Source organism: Staurois parvus, unplaced genomic scaffold (genome assembly GCF_062004578.1).
Source record: "Staurois parvus isolate SC_StPar_1 unplaced genomic scaffold, SC_StPar_1.0 ptg000704l, whole genome shotgun sequence".
NCBI lineage: Eukaryota > Metazoa > Chordata > Amphibia > Anura > Ranidae > Staurois > Staurois parvus.
Window position 1 is genome coordinate 3,163,144 of NW_028318500.1, and position 17,951 is coordinate 3,181,094.

At 44.9% G+C, this 17,951-nt stretch overlaps 1 protein-coding gene across 1 annotated transcript in view; it reads right to left on the minus strand.

The window, feature by feature from the left end:
• The window catches only part of LOC149445916 (glutathione S-transferase theta-3-like), a 30,488-nt gene extending 26,260 nt beyond the window's left edge, over window positions 1-4,228 (minus strand). Inside the window, exon 1 of the mRNA XM_089653202.1 lies at window positions 4,046-4,228. Within this exon, the coding sequence (XP_089509328.1) occupies window positions 4,046-4,160 (115 nt within the window). The 5' untranslated portion in view covers window positions 4,161-4,228. The remainder of the gene's footprint in view (window positions 1-4,045) is intronic.
• Between the last annotated feature and the right edge of the window lie 13,723 nt (window positions 4,229-17,951).

Sequence of the window (17,951 nt, forward strand, 5' to 3'; positions counted from 1 at the left end):
ACAAGGATCAAGTAATATGTTTGCCACAGGCAATGAAGTCTTCAGTCTCCTAGACATCAAGCGCTGTGCAGGACTACTGTCCATGCCTTCAGATGGGGTGTTCCTCCAATGTAGAATGGCCTTCCACGGATCAGTACCATCAAACTTGGCCTTCTTACAAAGATTCTTCACTATCTTGACAGCCGATTCCGCTTTGCCATTTGCTTGCGGGTGCCTCGGGGATGAGGTAACATGCTCGAATCCCCAATCTTTAGCGAACCGTCTGAATTGCTCGCATGCAAATTGAGGTCCATTATCCGAGATTACTCTATCCGGCTGGCCATAACGTGCAAACTGTGCTTTACAACGCTTGATGGTAGTATCAGCAGACAGGTCAGGAAGTAGCTCAATCTCCCAAAAGTCAGAATAGTGATCAACAATTAGTAGAAAATCCTGGCCAGCATAATTCAGCAAGTCCATGCTTACAATTTGCCAAGGCCGGGTGGGCAGCACATGCGACATCATAGGTTTTTTCTGTTGTGCCTGCGCATATTCATTGCATGCCGAGCAACAGCTAACAAAGTCTCTAATCTCATTCTGCATGTTGGGCCAGTATAGGGTATCACGTGCTTGCCTATAGCATGCTTCTCCGCCAATGTGACTGGCATGAATACGAGTCAGCATCTCTGATCTTAAAGATTTAGGAATGATGACCCTTGGCCCCTTGTACAGTATACCATCCTGAATGGCGATTTCATCTCTGAAAGTCCAATATTCTCTCACAAGTAATGGCACTTCCAACTTGGAATCAGGCCAACCATTCAGAACAACATATTTAAGAGCCTGCAAACTCTCATCAGTTTCAGTGTGCTGTTTTATCTGAAGCAATCGTTGGTCCGTGACGTTTAAATAGTCTGAATGATTAATCTGTGACAGGACATCCAGGTCCCGTTGAACATTGCAAACTGTGTGTTGTGCATACTCAGGTGTACCACCTGCTGCTGTAGCTCTGCCTCTGCTAAGAGTGTCACGAATGTACATTTCAGGACCAGGTTTATAGACAACATTTAGGCAATAGTTTTGTAATGTGAGCAACATGCTCTGTAGACGTTTGGGTGCACACAAAAGGGGTTTCTTGAAAATAGAAATCAGAGGTTTATGGTCAGTTTCTGCCGTGATCTCGTCGCGCCCATAGAGGTAGTGATGAAAGCACTGGCAGGCAAACACTATACTCAGACACTCCTTTTCTATTTGTGCGTAGTTTTGTTCCGTAAGAGTCAGTGCCCTTGAAGCAAAAGCGATAGGCTGGCCAGCTTGCAATAGGCAACACCCAAGTCCAGTTTTGCTTGCATCACTTTGAATAGTTACAGGTTTTGTAACGTCATAGTACTTCAGGACAGGTGTGTCCGTGACCAAGCGTTTGATGTCCTGCACTGCATTATCATGCTTAGGAAGCCAATGCCAAACAGCGTCCTTGTCCAGAAGCCTTCTCAATGGCTCGCAGACCTCAGAGAGGTGTGGTAGGAATTTTGCTAGGTAGGTAACAAATCCAATGAAGCGTTGCAGGGATTTCACATTTGCTGGCTGCGGCATATCCAGTATGGCTCTGATTTTTTCTGGGTCAGCCTTCAAACCCTCCCAGGTTAGAATGTGTCCATGAAAGCGGACCTCTTTGACCTTGAATTGCAGTTTTCATGCCAAGTCTCAATTTTACCTGCCTACAACGATTCATCAGTTCCAGCAGTTTGCCATCATGATCTTGCTCCCTCATCTGTGTCCCCACAGCCATCCACAAGGATGTCATCAGCTATTGGTTCAATACCACTGAGTCCAGCCAATAGTTCATGTTGTTTACGTTGATACACCTCTGGTGCAACTGATACTCCAAAAGGCAGTTTGAGCCATCTTTTCCTGCCCCACGGAGTCCAGAAGGTTGTCATGTAACTACTTGCATCATCCAACTTACACTGTAAAAATGCATCCCGGGCATCAACAAGTGTGAACAGACGTGCCTTTGGCAGCTTGTACAAAACATCCTCGAGAGTTGGCATGATGTAGTGAGATCGTCTCAGTGCCATATTTAAGAATTTGGGATCTATGCATATTCGTAGCTTATTTGGCTTCCTTACAATCACCATGTTACTTATCCAGTCAGTTGGGTCACTCACTGGTGCCAAGTGTCCATTGGCCTCATACTGGTCAAGCTGTGCCTTAACTGCTTGTTTTAATGCCACCGGCACATTGCGTGGTGCACATTGGACTGGAGGGACACTCACATCAAGGTCGAAATGAACTTCCCCTGGTACAGATTCCACTGGCCCAGTAAACACATCACTAAATTCCTTTAGCAGCAGTTGTTTTGTCAAGGGCCCCTTGGATAGATTGTCCATCACATTAAGCTCTGCAGGGACGGAGAAACGTATCAGCCCTAGACGCTCACAGGTTGAGCCAGACAACAGTGGCTTTTGGCAGGCTTCCACAATTTCAAACTCCAGCTTGTGTGTTAGTCCACGTATGGCACATTCTGTCTTGAAGAGCCCTAGAGATTTCATAATCGCACCTGAATATAACTTTAACTTGGTGTCACTTGGCAGTAGCCATGCTTCTGGTGCTAACACCATTTTGTCTCTTAAGCACATTACATCACAAGTTGCTCCTGAATCGAGCTGGCAGGATTGGGGCTTATTATTTAAATGTAAAGTGACAAACCATTTCTTTCCTCTGGATTGCACAGTGCCGATCAATTCACTGCTGTATATAACTTCTGTGGTGTGTGTCTCTTCCTCATATGTGGATGTGTTCTCCACATTGTGTAATTTGCCTATTGATGGCCGTCGTTTACTTGACAAACAAACGTTAGCAAAATGGTTTGTTCTTCCACAAGACTTACAAGACTTCCCATAAGCTGGACACTGCTCTTTAATTCTTTGATGCACAGTCCCACAGTATTTGCAAGCTGTAGGGTTGGCAGTATTAGTGCTCATCAGGCGGCGTTGCTGAAGTTTGTTTATGTTGCGATGCTGCATTGCAATATTTATGCTGTCAGTCTGCTGTCTGTCCTGTTCCATAACTTTCAGACGTCTGTCAGTGAGCTCTGCTGTACGGCACGTCTCAATGGCTGTGTGTAGAGTTAACTCATGTTCTCTTAGGAGGCGCCTGCGTGTGCTCTCGCTAGCAATACCAAGAACAATTTTGTCCCTTATCAATTCGTCTCTGAGTGTGCCATATTCACAAGTTGCTGCCTTTTCTCTCAAGCGTGTAACAAAGTTATCAAAAGATTCTCCCTCTTCTTGTTTGCAGCATCCAAACACATACCTTTCATAAATGACATTTTTAGCAGGTTTGAAATAAGCTTCCAGTGCATTTAGAATGGCTGTAACATTGTGTTGCTGATCTGCTGTGAGGGTCAGATTGTGTTTATACACATGCCTGCATTCACTGCCCATGACTCTTCTCAGGGTTGCTGCCTGCACTACTGAACATTTCTCATTCAAGCCTGTAGCCAGAGAATAATCTTCAAATTCAGCTCTGAAACATTCCCAATTGCTGCTCCAATCCCCACTCATTGTCATCCCCTCTGGGGGAGGTATGCAATTCATAGCAGTCATATTGTCAGTAAGCCTCTGAGCTATCAAATCTCAGAAAGTCCACAGTCTCAGGCTGTAGTTCACAAACCTGTGTTTCCCAAAGCTGCTGTGCTCCAAACAAGAGGCTCAGTCCTGATTCAAGTCACTTCTGACACCATGTTTCATGTACAGAAATGCAGACAACACAAGATGCTGGTGTGAGGAATCATGTTGTACACAGAACTACATCCAGGTCAGCATAGAACAGGAAACAGGAAGTATAAGACAATGCAATATTACCATATGCAAGTAGGGTCACAGTATTTGCATAATAACTCTATAACAAGAACTGTCAGTGAACTAGAGGAGTCATCAGGATCACCATGATCACAGATGGGGTATGCCTGATATCCAGACTTGGGTCCCCTACATGCTCAGCAGTCTACATTGTACAGCTCCAAGCACAGAAAAGTTCATATCCATCAGATCATAACACTCACCTTTAAAGAGCAGCACTTCATGGTTGTTAAAGGGAATATTATTTGCCTTGGCAAAGATGTACACCGAGCGGCATGGCTGGGACATGAGATCCAGGTATAAGGTGACATCTGCCATGTTGAAGCTGTGCAGCGCCCGACAATCAGCAGAAAACAGAACACAGCACAGCGCCTGGCCTTGTCTTCTAGAGAGGGACACGCCCAAGTCACAGACACGCCCCCTCACTTCTGCTCCAGATTAGTAACTTGAGATGTCATGTACAGGCACACTGACCTCTGATCACAATGGCTTTTGTGGGAAGGATTCTCTGGCTTTTCACATACCAGCAAATGCTGGAATTAAATGCGTGTTTGCTATCAGCTTAATAGGGTTAGTTCACCTTTAAATCACCTCGAAACGATCTATGCTTTTTAACTTCTCTAATGTATGAAAAAGCAGTCCTCAGATTCCAAAACGAAGTTTAAGAGACATTAAACGATATAATCCATACATCCACTACTTAGAGCGGTATTAAACCCAAACCCAAACATGTATTATATTGCAGCACCAATCATTAGATGTGGTGGCTGCATTAGTTTTCTTTTTTTAGATTTTTTTTCCTCTTTGTTTTCACCTGGTGATCTGACCAGTGCTTTCACTCTGGATGAAGGAGCAACAGAGACACCTTCAGACAGCAGCATTGTCAGTCTGGGGGGCAGGGCTGTGGATAAGGGGGTACCACCAGTCCTCCTGTACGGGGCCCAGGCCAGCAGGGGGGGCCCAGGAAGCTGAGTGAATCGGGTGTGGGCAGGAAGGGTGATCAGCACGGTGGCATGGCAATAACTGGAACCGATCCCCTGCAGCAGCTAAAACCTGGCTTCTTCTCCTCTCCCTCCCACTTTCAGTTGCTGCAGAGAGAACCATAAACAGGATCAGATCCATTTCTAGTAATCGCCCCCCCCCCCCGAAGCACCCATCACGCTCCCTGTGCACCATATGTTTCCCCCGTTCTGCCCGGACCCCCATGTGTGCCCCCACCACTGCAGTCCTACCAAGTTCCCTCCTCTCCTTCCCACTGGCAGCTGCAAGCACACAATAGGATCCTTCAGATTGGAGAGTGGGGGAAGGGTCCAGTAAACAGGTCAGTCGCTTCCTTTCCTGAATGAACACAACCAGTAAGCAGTAATGATCACTCACTGTGTTCATTCATAACTGAAGCAAAGTAAACTGTTTTTTTGGGGGAGGTAGGGGGCCTGTCAGGTTGGCTGTATGGGGCCCCGTGGTTTCTAACAGCAGCACTGCTAGGGGGAGAGGAGTGTTAGATCTACTAGCAGATTTCAATACACTAACAAATTGAATCCAAGCTCCACATCACTCTTTATGAACAGTTACAGCCAAAAGTTGTTTTTTTCCTGTTGGGATAAACGTTTTACATAAATAAAAGCTGATCATTGATATAGATAAATATGCAGCGCTAAAGAGCAAAAAGTCTCATATAGGCAAATAATGTGAAGGCGCTGATATGAGCACAAACGTTAGTGCAGTGAGATCACGTCTATGGGTGATGTAGTTATATTAACGTGTCAGTGCTAGTAAATCCAATCATGAAATAATAACCTCCATAATATGGTAATCCGTGCTTCGTGACTTGCAATATTGGTGCCAGAACCTGGTAAAGTGATGCACATAAAAAGGAAGAAAGCTTAAGGCTTTTAAATTTCGCCTTCTTGGAATCAGGTTTCAAAGTGTTACTAAACCCCTGACCCTGCATTCACTATATCTGGTCTCCCACAGTACACACAGCATGGAAGTGCAATTATTTTAGTAAATATAAACTGCTAAATACCTTTTCTTATCAGCAGTTAGAGCAGTCTTGTGACTTGTATCAGTGTCCAGCAGAGCACTGGTAAAGCTTGTAGAAGGAGTTTTCTCTAGGAGGATACAGGACCCCTGACCTCTGTCTGGACAGTGCTGATTGGCCCTGTGCTGATCACATGCGCTCTCCCAAGAAAAAAATAAATAAATCTCTAGCAATACACACCAAACTGAGCATGTGCAGTGTCTCCACACAATATGTCTTATCAGGAGATAAGAGGGGAGCACTGGAAGAAGGGGAGGATCAGAGAAGTCAGGATCAAACATCCTTTTACACAATGCAGAGGATTAACCCCTTAGGTTCCACAGTGAGTATAACAAGCATGCTTTACTGCATATACGGACAGATTTTACTGCTGTGGGTTTAGTAACACTTTAACCGATTGCCAACCGCGCTATACCCGAAAGACGGCTACAGCGCAGTTGTCCAGTTCTGGGAGGGTGTTCATGGACGTCCTCCCAGAACGCGCCCCCAGTGGCGCGCACCCGGCGTTGTTGGTGATCGCTGTGTCCTACGGACACAGCTGATCACATGACAAGGTAAAAGGCCAATCATAGTGGCCTTTTACCACATGACCAGCTGTGTCCAATGACACAGCAGATCACAAAGTAAATACAGTAGCCGGTTATCGGCAGCGTGAGGAAAGTACTGCCGATAACCGGCAGATGTGACAGAAGAGATCTGCTCTGATAATCAGTGCCGCCCAGCAGTGCCACTCAGCAGTGCTGCCCATCAGTGCCCAGCAGTGATGCCTGTCAGTGGCGCCGGTCAGTGCCGCCTATCAATACCCATCAGTGCCCATCATTGCCCATCATTGCTGCATATCAGTGCATCATCAGTGTCTCTTATCAATGCCCACCAGTGCCACCTCATCAGCACCGCCTCACCAGTGCCACCTCATCAGTGCAGCCTATCTGTGCCCATCAGGGCTACCTATGAGTGCCGCCTCATCAGTGCCTATCAGTCTGCCCATCAGTGTAGCCTCATCAACGCACATCAGTGAGAGAGAAAAATTACCTGTTTGCTAAATTTTATAATAGGAAGAAATGGCACGCAGAGCAGGAATATTTAGGGGTAACAACAGAATGCTCTCCGGAGGGATATGGTGGCCCTGGATTGCTGTGGGAGAGCCTTACAGATCATTTTGTGTTTGGCTATGAAGGAGAACCTACCCTTGAGGACCTGCGAGAAGACAGAGAGGCTATGTTTGGTCTCACAGGGATCTCAGAGCTTGAACTAGATCTTGAATACCTGCTGATGAAAGAACAGCATCTGGAAACGGCATACAAGCAACTGCTAATACATGTTCAGCAGCATGCCCAAAAATCGGCAGTGGAAATTCCAGAGATTGCCCTCCCCAAACCTGAAGTGCTGACAAAAGGGCAGAGCTCTGCTAGCCTCTGCTCAGCACTGGTAACATCTTCTGGGTTCCACAGACAGGATTTGGTGAACCCCTATCCCCAGATACCAGTTCCAGAGACTGGGAATTTGATTGACTTCTCTGCTGAGGAAAAACAACCTGGTGAGCCTCCAGCAGAAGAGCTGGCAACAGGGCCAAACATTGCTGAACTCTGCCCAGCACTGGTAACATCTTCTGGGTTCCACAGACAGGAGATGGTGAACCCTTATCCCCAGACACCAGTTCCAGAGACTGGGAATTTGATTGACTTCTCTGCTGAGGAGGAACCAGCCGGTGCGCCTCCAGGAAAAGACCAGGCATCAGGGCATGGCGTTGTTGACCTCTGCCCACAACAATCAGCACTGCAGGAGCTACAGGAAGAGGATGCAATCGGCACCTCACAACTGCAGCTGGAGCTGATGTCCGTGGATGGGACTTCAGTCTCCACTGACACAACCCCAGAAAAGGGTCTGGCATTGGGACAGGAGGATGTCAGCCTTACTTTGCGAACACTGGGAGATGTCCATCAAGTCAAAGTGGATGAGACTACAGTCACCACCTGGATACCCCAGGGATGCTGGGCAGTCGGCCCAGATCCCCAACAGCATGATGGAGTTGGCCCAGCCACCCTGTCTTCTCTTCAGCGGCTGAGAGGACTTCAGGGAGAAGGACCAGTCTGTACTTCTCCCCAGGGCGGATATTTTGTATGAGAGAGACAGAGGTTGGCTTTGTGTGGGACAAATTGCTTGGGGTACTGTGTGGGTGCTGGCATTGGGGGACTGGAAGTACAGACTAACTTTGGAGTCAACCAGTCTGGGGTCTCCTCCTGTGTTAGTCCCTTACCGAAAGGAGAGATATGTGACAGGAGTAACTTTGGGTGGGGGGCCCATGGAACCCAGCTTACTTTGGAGAGGTAGGGAGACCCCTGTCTCAGCTCCCTATATCCCTCTTATGTGTAAATCACCCTGTGCCTGTTAGGGATACAGGATGATCTGCCCTAATATTGGGGTGGGCGGTTGTTGATTGTTTAATGTTATGTGGCTGCATCCCATTGTTCTATTGTCTGTCTGGCTTGGGAGCAAACTATTATGGGATGTACAGTTGCAAGAAAAAGTATGTGAACCCCTTGGGATTACGTGGAGTTTTGCATGAATTGTGCATAAAATGTGCTCTGAACGTCATCTAAGTCACAACAATAGAAGAACACAGTCTGCTGAACATAATACTACACAAACATTAGACGTTGCCATGGTTTAATTGCACATAACATGTAAACATTCACAGTGCAGGGAGGAAAAAGTATGTGAACCTTTGGACTTAATAACTGGTTGACCCTCCTTTGGCAGCAATAACCTCAACCAAACGTTTCCTGTAGTTGCAGATCAGACCTGCACAACGATCTGGAGTCATTTTGGACCACTCCTCTTCACAAAACTGTTTCAGTGTAGCAATATTTTTGGGATGTCTGGTGTGAATCGCTCTCTTAAGGTCATGCCACAGCATTTCAATCGGGTTGAGGTCAGGACTCTGACTGGGCCACTCCAGAAGGCGTATTCTGGGCTGTTGCAGCCATTGTTTTGTTGAATTACTTGTATGCTTTGGGTCATTGTGCCGTTGCATCACCCATCCTCTGCGGAGCTTCATTTGGCGGACAGATGGTCGTACGTTTTCCTGCAAAATGTCTTGATAAACTCTGGAATTCATTTTCCCATCAATGACAACAATCCGTCCAAGCCCTGAGGCAGCAAAGCAGCCCCAAACCATGATGCTCCCTCCGCCATGTTTTACAGTGGGGATGAGGTTTTGATGTTGGTGTGCTGTGCCTTTTTTTCTCCACACATAGTGTTGTGTGTTCTTCCCAAACAACTCAATCTTGGTTTCATCTGTCCACAGTATATTTTGCCAGTAGTGCTGTGGAACATCAAGGTGCTCTTTTGCAAACTTCAAACGTGCTGCAATATTCTTTTTGGACAGCAATGGCTTCCTCCGTGGTGTCCTCGCATGTACTCCATTCTTGTTTAATGTTTTCCTTATTGTAGATGTGTCAACATAAATGTTAGCATGTGCCAGAGATTTCTGTAGGTCTTTAGCTGACACTCTGGGATTCTTCTTTACCTCATGCAGCATTCTGCGCTGTGCTCTTGCAGTCATTTTTACAGGACGACCAAGCCTAGGGAGAGTAGCAACAGTGCTAAACTTTCTCCATTTGTAGACAGTCTGTCTTACCATGGACACATGAACATCAAGGCTTTTGGAGATACTTTTGTAACCCTTTCCAGCTTCATGCAAGTCAACAATTCTTGATCGTAGGTCTGCTGAGAGCTCTTTTCTGCGAGGCATGGTTCACATCAGACAGTGCTTCTTGAAACCAGTAAACCCAAAACAGGTGTGTGTTTTTTAAGGGCAGGACAGCTGTCAGCAACACATCCAATATCATCACATTGATTGGAGTCAAGGTTGGCTCACTCCTGGCTCCAATTAGCTCTGGGAGAAGTCATTAAGCTAGGGCCTCACATACTTTTTCCTCCCTGAACTGTGAATGTTTACATGTTATGTGCAATTAAACCATGGCAACATCTAATGTTTGTGTAGTATTATGTTCAGCAGACTGTGTTCTTCTATTGTTGTGACTTAGATGACGTTCAGAGCACATTTTATGCCCAATTCATGCAAAACATGTAATCCCAAGGGGTTCACATACTTTTTCTTGCAACTGTGTGTGTTTATGTGTATTAGCTTAGTGGGGTGGGGTGTCTCCAGCAGCCCTCCCTCCTGATGGGACTGTCTGCTGGTGTGAAGTTGGAATACCTGTGTGTCTCTAGTTACTAAATGTAGATTGCCCCGACCTGTGTCATTATGCAGGGAGGGGGGATTGTCACCTGAGTGTATATATCTTGTATCTGTGTTCAAATAAACTAGTCTACCTCCTGATTTACTTCAAGACTGGTGTTGTCTAGTCTTGTATGGTAGGCTGTGGTGACTGTTGTCAGTGTTCGGACGGGGAAGCGGTATTCTAACGGAAGTACTCAAGCGCTGTCTGGCTCGGTTCCGTTACATGTAGCAGAATACGTTTTTACCTAAATGTATGAATACATTTGATTTTATTGGATATGTTTTATAACAGAAAGTGGAAAATATAATTTTTTCCAAAATTTTCAGTCTTTTTTTTTTACAATAAAAATCCCTTTGGTAATCAAATACCACCAAAAGAAAGCTCTGTGTGAAAACAAATTATAACAAAATTTCATTTGAGTACAGTGTTACATGACCAAGTAATTGCCAGGTAAAGGAGCACAGTACTGAATAGCAAAAAAATGCCCTGGTCATGAAAGGTGTAAAACCTTTCGGAGGTCAAGCGGTTAAACAAAAGGCAGCCTACCAGCCCTGAAATTTTGTCAGGCCTTCTACAGTTCTAGGCCTGTCCACAAACTGGATATTATTCCTGCTGAAGACAGACTCTTCACCTTGCCAACTGATAACTGATACCTCTGCATGCATGGTCTGGGACAAAGGCAGAAGTGGCCCATATCCAGGCTTGGGAAGAGTGGTGCTTCGCCGGGAGCTTTGGCTTTCGTTTTACCTCACCTCACTGATGGGAATGACAGCAGCACTCCTGTCAGAAGAAGCATGGGCCTCGGTAGCTGTTAGAGGCAGGATCCTGCTCTCCTCTCTCCAATAACAGCCTATTGTTGGCAGAAGAGTGGGCCCCTGCTGGGGAAAGATGGCGGATTGCCTTTCTTTCTGTCTCCCCTTGCCATGTGAAATATCACATGACCTGAAATGGGAAGAAAGAAATACCACCTTCATTTCAGCGCTGGGAGTACACACATGAAAAGCAGATCAATTTTCAGAGAGACAACAAACATGACGGCATGTCTGAACGAGCCCTTACATCCGTTCAGCCCTCTCTTCCTCCCTTAGAGCTCCTTACAGCCTTTTAGTTTCATGCACCTTTCAGACACCATTTCCCATACCACCTCTCCTGCTTTATCCCTCTGACATGCAGTAGATGTCAATCAGTCCTCCTTAGACTGACACCACTGACACATGGGCATTTTTTCTCCATTGACAATGATGCAGGTCTGTTTTCCCTCTTAGCAACACCACTGAGAGAGGAGCAGTTTTCCTTTCAGTGACACCACCAATGCTGAGACCTTTTTTCCCTTTCGGTGACACCAATGACATGGGGACATTTTTCCTTCCAGTAACACTACTGGCGCAGGGACATTTTTCTTCCAAGTAACACCATCAACACTGATACCTTTGTTCCTTACAGTGACACCACAGACAAAGGGACATTTTTCCTTCCAGTAACACTACTGACACAAGGACATTTTTGCTCTAGATGACACCACCAATCGCGAGACCTTTTTTCCTTTCAGTGACACCGCTGACATAGGGACATGTATTCTTTCAGTGACACCACGGATGCAAGGACATTTTTCCTGCTAATGACACCACCGATGCTTTTTTCCTTTCAGTGACACCATTGACACAGGGACATTTTTCCTTCCAGTAACAGTACTGGTGCAAGGACATTTTTCTTCCAAGTAACACCATCGATGCTGAGACTTTTTTCCTGTAAGTGACACAGCAAAGGGACATTTTTCCTTCCAGTGACACCACTGACACAGGAACGTTTTTCCTTCCAGTAACACTACCGACGCAAGGACATTTTTCCTCTAAGTGACACCAACTATGGTGAGACCTTTTTTCCTTTCAGTGACACCACTGACATAGGGACGTTTATTCTTTCAGTGACACCACTGATGCAAAAACATTTTTCCTCCTAGTGACACCACCGATTCTGATACCTTTTTTCCTTTTGGTGACACCATTGACAAAGGGACATTTTTCCTTCCAGTAACACTACTGGCACTGGGACATTTTTCCTTCTAGTAACATTATTGATACTGAGACCTTTTTTTCCTTCCAGTGACACCACAGCCAAAGGGACATTTTTCCTTACAGTGACACCACTGACACAGGGACATTTTCCCTTCCAGTAACACTACTGACACAAGGACATTTTCCTCTAATTGACACCACCAATGGCGAGACCTTTTTTCCTTTCAGCGACAGCACTGACATAGGGATATTTATTCTTTCAGTGACACCACTGACGCTGAGAACTTTTTTCCTTTCAGTGACACCACAGACAATGGGACATTTTTCCTATCAGTGAATCCATGCGGGGACAAATTTTTTTCTTTTGCTCCATTTTGATGCATTGATTTTAAAATCTTCAGTTCACTGCGGTGTACCATAGCTATAGGTATTATTGCAGCACATGCCACAAACATTACATACATTTCACTGGACCCCTAGTAGCCTACGGGGGGATGGGGGGGGGCACAATTTGTTGCCTTCGCCCTGGACACACTGCCGACAATCTGTCAAACTCTATGATAATGTGACAGCTGTGGCTGGATGGAAATGGGTGGTGCACCTAGAAACTATTGTACAGTATATACAGTCAGGTCCATAAATATTGGGACATCGACACAATTCTAACATTTTTGACTCTATACACCACCACAATGGATTTGAAATGAAACGAACAAGATGTGCTTTAACTGCAGACTGTCAGCTTTAATTTGAGGGTATTTACATCCAAATCAGGTGAACGGTGTTGGAATTACAACACTTTGCATATGTGCCTCCCACTTGTTAAGGGACCAAAAGTAATGGGACAGAATAATAATCATAAATCAAACTTTCACTTTTTAATACTTGGTTGCAAATCCTTTGCAGTCAATTACAGCCTGAAGTCTGGAACGCATAGACATCACCAGATGCTGGGTTTCATCCCTGGTGATGCTCTGCCAGGCCTCTACTGCAACTGTCTTCAGTTCCTGCTTGTTCTTGGGGAATTTTCCCTTCAGTTTTGTCTTCAGCAAGTGAAATGCATGCTCAATCGGATTCAGGTCAGGTGATTGACTTGGCCTTTGCATAACATTCCTCTTCTTTCCCTTAAAAAACTCTTTGGTTGCTTTTGCAGTATGCTTTGGGTCATTGTCCATCTGCACTGTGAAGCGGTGTCCAATGAGTTCTGAAGCATTTGGCTGAATATGAGCAGATAATATTGCCCGGAACACTTCAGAATTCATCCGGCTGCTTTTGTCAGCAGTCACATCATCAATAAATACAAGAGAACCAGTTCCATTGGCAGCCATACATGCCCACGCCATGACACTACCACCACCATGCTTCACTGATGAGGTGGTATGCTTAGGATCATGAGCAGTTCCTTTCCTTCTCCATACTCTTCTCTTCCCATCACTCTGGTACAAGTTGATCTCGGTCTCATCTGTCCATAGGATGTTGTTCCAGAACTGTGAAGGCTTTTTTAGATGTCGTTTGGCAAACTCTAATCTGGCCTTCCTGTTTGTGAGGCTCACCAATGGTTTACATCTTGTGGTGAACCCTCTGTATTCACTCTGGTGAAGTCTTCTCTTGATTGTTGACTTTGACACACATACACCTACCTCCTGGAGAGTGTTCCTGATCTGGCCAACTGTTGTGAAGGGTGTTTTCTTCACCAGGGAAAGAATTCTTCGGTCATCCACCACAGTTGTATTCTGTGGTCTTCCGGGTCTTTTGGTGTTGCTGAGCTCACCGGTGCGTTCCTTCTTTTTAGGAATGTTCCAAACAGTTGTTTTGGCCACGCCTAATGTTTTTGCTATCTCTCTGATGGGTTTGTTTTGTTTTTTCAGCCTAATGATGGCTTGCTTCACTGATGGTGACAGCACTTTGGATCTCATCTTGAGAGTTGACAGCAACAGATTCCAAATGCAAATAGCACACTTGAAATGAACTCTGGACCTTTTATCTGCTCATTGTAATTGGGATAATGAGGGAATAACACACACCTGGCCATGGAACAGCTAAGAAGCCAATTGTCCCATTACTTTTGGTCCCTTAAAAAGTGGGAGGCACATATGCAAACTGTTGTAATTCCTACACCGTTCACCTGATTTGGATGTGAATACCCTCAAATTAAAGCTGACAGTCTGCAGTTAAATTACATCTTGTTCGTTTCATTTCAAATCCATTGTGGTGGTGTATAGAGCCAAAAATGTTAGAATTGTGTCGATGTCCCAATATTTATGGACCTGACTGTATTTCGGAACATGTACACAGCATTCCAGATAATAATTGTACAAATATATGGTATTTACTATTTTTTCTTGTTTGTAAAATTTTAGATTCATTTGTCAATTTGTGTAATCAATACGATATCCTAAACATTCAGTAGATATTCCTGGCATCATTACTAAATCTGTTGCAAGTGTTGCTATGGAGGAAAAAAGGCAATTTAATGAGTCCCCTAATGAGCCTTCACTGTCAGGCCTGCCTGTTTGTTCCAACTAATTGCACAACAAGAGAGGCCCTAAAGACTTCTGACAGGAAATCTGCTGAATCACCGGGAATGTCACTTCTGTCACTATTGTCTGAGATAACGCCTGATGAAACAAAATGAAAACCATGTTTCACAGGGGTTTCACAGGGGCTTCAGCTTATATGCTTATTAAGAGCAGTGTGAACAGCAAGCTTTGACAAAGCATTTGCAGAGCTTTCAGTAAGCTTTGTTGAAGCTTTTAAAGTACCATTCAACTCTAAATTGTAAATATTGAACACAAATCCTAATGGGAGTGCTGATTGTCACTTTGAACAAGCGGCATGCAGGTGTTAGTAGGCTTTCAACAAGCTTCAAAAAGTGCTGAAGCCTGCTAGCAGCCTGTTTAAAGTGGCAATCAGCACTCTAATTAGGATCTGTGTTCAACATTTACAAACTGGAACTGAATGGTACATCCACACATTCAGGGAAGCAAAACTGAGATGCTTTCTCAGCCAGTAGCACTGAAAGTTGTAAACTGCAAGTGCTGGGGCATGTATTTTTACAAATAGTTTATAGGGCAATATTTTGTATATTGTGATCGTGATGTCATCTGCTCACCTATCTGCCTCAGCCAGTCAGAGGTAGCTTTGTTGTCATCCTGCATTCAGCCCAACTGTGAGAAGTTCCCATCACAGAACACAGCACTGTATGTACCTGAGGCTACATACGGTTCAAATACCTGTTAGTGCAGTAAATCGTTCATTTGGGCCAGCTTGGTCCAAACAAATGTAGCCAGGTGCCACCAGCTATGATCCCCCTGCTCACACCTCCCATTGGTACACTGTGGGAACAGTTGTGCTGCAGGCTTCTTTTTTATCCATAATTAGCTCATCTCCTTTTCTGATGGTCAGTATTTATTTATTACAGGTACTTATATAATGCTGTCAATTTATGCAGTGCTTTACATATATATTGTATTCACATCAGTCCCTAACCCTGAAGGGGCGTACAATCTAAGGTCCCTAACTTACATTCATACATACACATACTAGGACCAATTTAGACAGGGAGGAAACTGGAGTACCCGGAGGAAACCCACGCAGGCACAGGGAGAACATGCAAACTCCAGGCAGGTGGTACTGTGGTTGGGATTTGAACCTACAACCCTAGTACTGCCAGGCAGAAGTGCTAACTATTTAGCTACTGTGCTGCCCATTAAAAGATGAACTCTGGACACAAAGACTTTAATATAAACAGAGCTCCACCCAAAAGGGGAAGTTCCGCTTTAATTCTTTGTCCCTCGCTCCCCATTAAGGATTGGCACCTTTGGGGAGCAGGGGGGAAGTGGGTACCCAAATTTGACAGGTACCCGCTCCCACTTCCGCTGTGGTCGCCTAGGCGATCGGAAGTTGTCCCCCCCCCTCCCCTTCCCCGCAGTCTTCTGGGACACGTGACAGATCCCAGAAGACTGTGGGGCCATTCACAAAGCACAGCGTTTCTCGCGCATGCGCAGTAGGCACCCGGCTGTGAAGCCGAAAGCTGTCACAGCCGGGTGCCCACACTGAAGATGCCAGCGCTGAGGACACTGGACGCTTGTCAACCCGGCCAGTGTGAGGACATTGCAGGATCGAGGGAGAAGAGAGAAGATGGCGGGTGAAACCAGCCGTGGTGAGGACACCGCTGGATTGTGGAACAGGAAAGTGTCTGTATTTTAAAAACAGCAGCTACAGTTTTTGTAGCTGCTGACCTTTATTTTTTTTTCTCAGGTGGAACTCCACTTTAAATATACTGCTAACAGCAAAAATGTGTATAAATCTCTTTTGCATGTACCATAAACATAGCACACCAAAATTCAAGTAATATTACACATTCCTTTTCATGTATTCAGACAATATTTCTTATTCTGGAGTTAGCTTTAAATGTCATTTTGTCTATTTCAGCCCCCTGCCATGATCCATTTCTGTCCCCCTATGTCTAAATTCAATTACTAGTCTGCTTCCTCTCCCCCAACCCAGGAAGAGTACCCTCTCACTCTGCCTCCTGATGAGATCATACTGCATCCTGGACTCTGGTATCAGCTACAAGTGAGATGACACACCCAAAAATATAGTAACTGTCCAGCGAAAATATTGTCTGATTGGACAGTGATGTATACAAGTTTATTATAAATCGCAGCTTAAACTGATTTATCCATTTGTCAAACAGGCAAACAGCATTCTGGTTAATATGTTGATAAACAAAATCAAGTAATTATTTACTCAATTATTTGCTCAGTAATTATTTACTATTTATTCATTTAAATGGGCTGTTGTGCTGCGTTTCCTGCAGGAAAAAGATGAACGCACCTTTTAAAAATGTGGCCGCAGGGCATCCGCGTGGTCTTTTTGACCATGTGGTTTCCCTTGTGGGTTCCGCACACCTAGGCTTAGATGTGTGGAGGTGCAATTCAGAATGAATGTCAGCCCCGCGCGTCTCACAAAAGCAGTTTAATTCGGCTGCAGGTTGTTGCGAGTTCGGGAACAGGTGCGATTCCCTCACCTGCAACCAACCAGCAACCAGCAAGTGTGAACGGAACCTTAGTATGCAATTCAAACATATTCTTATAACAAACAGGTTAAAGTGTTACTAAACCCACAGCAGTAAAATCAGTCTGTGTATGCAGTAAAGCATGCTTGTAATACTCACTGTGGAACCTAAGGGGTTAATCCTCTGCATTGTGTAAAAAGGGTGATTGATCCTGACTTCTCTGCCCCTCCTTTTGTCCAAATGTCAAGGCTGATAAGACAGACTGAACCTGTAGCCCTTCTGCACTTGCTCAGTTTAGTGTGTATTGCTAGAGAGGTTTCTTGGGAAAGTGCATATGATCAGCACAGGGCCAATCAGCACTGTCCAGACAGAGGTCAGGGGTTCTGCATCCCCCTAGAGCAGAAAGAAAACTTCTACAAGCTTTAACAAGTGCACAGCTGAAGTCACAAGACTGCTCTAACTTCTGATGAGAAAAGGTATTTAGCAGTTTATATTTACAAAAATAATTGCATTTCCATGTTGTGTGTACTGTGGGAGACCAGATATAGTGAATGCAGGGCACTGGGTTTGATAACACTTTAATAATAAAGCTGCAGCAGTAAAAAGCACAACCTAGTCATTATTTACCAGTGGAGCTGAAATCCAACTAGATTTTGAAATGAATTGTATTTATGAATACTTACACACCCATGGGAGAGATGTTGCAACGCTTAATATCGTGCTCACATCTGTGAGGTTAACCATTACCACAGTAACTGGTCCCTTGATTTCAGATTACTGGAAGGT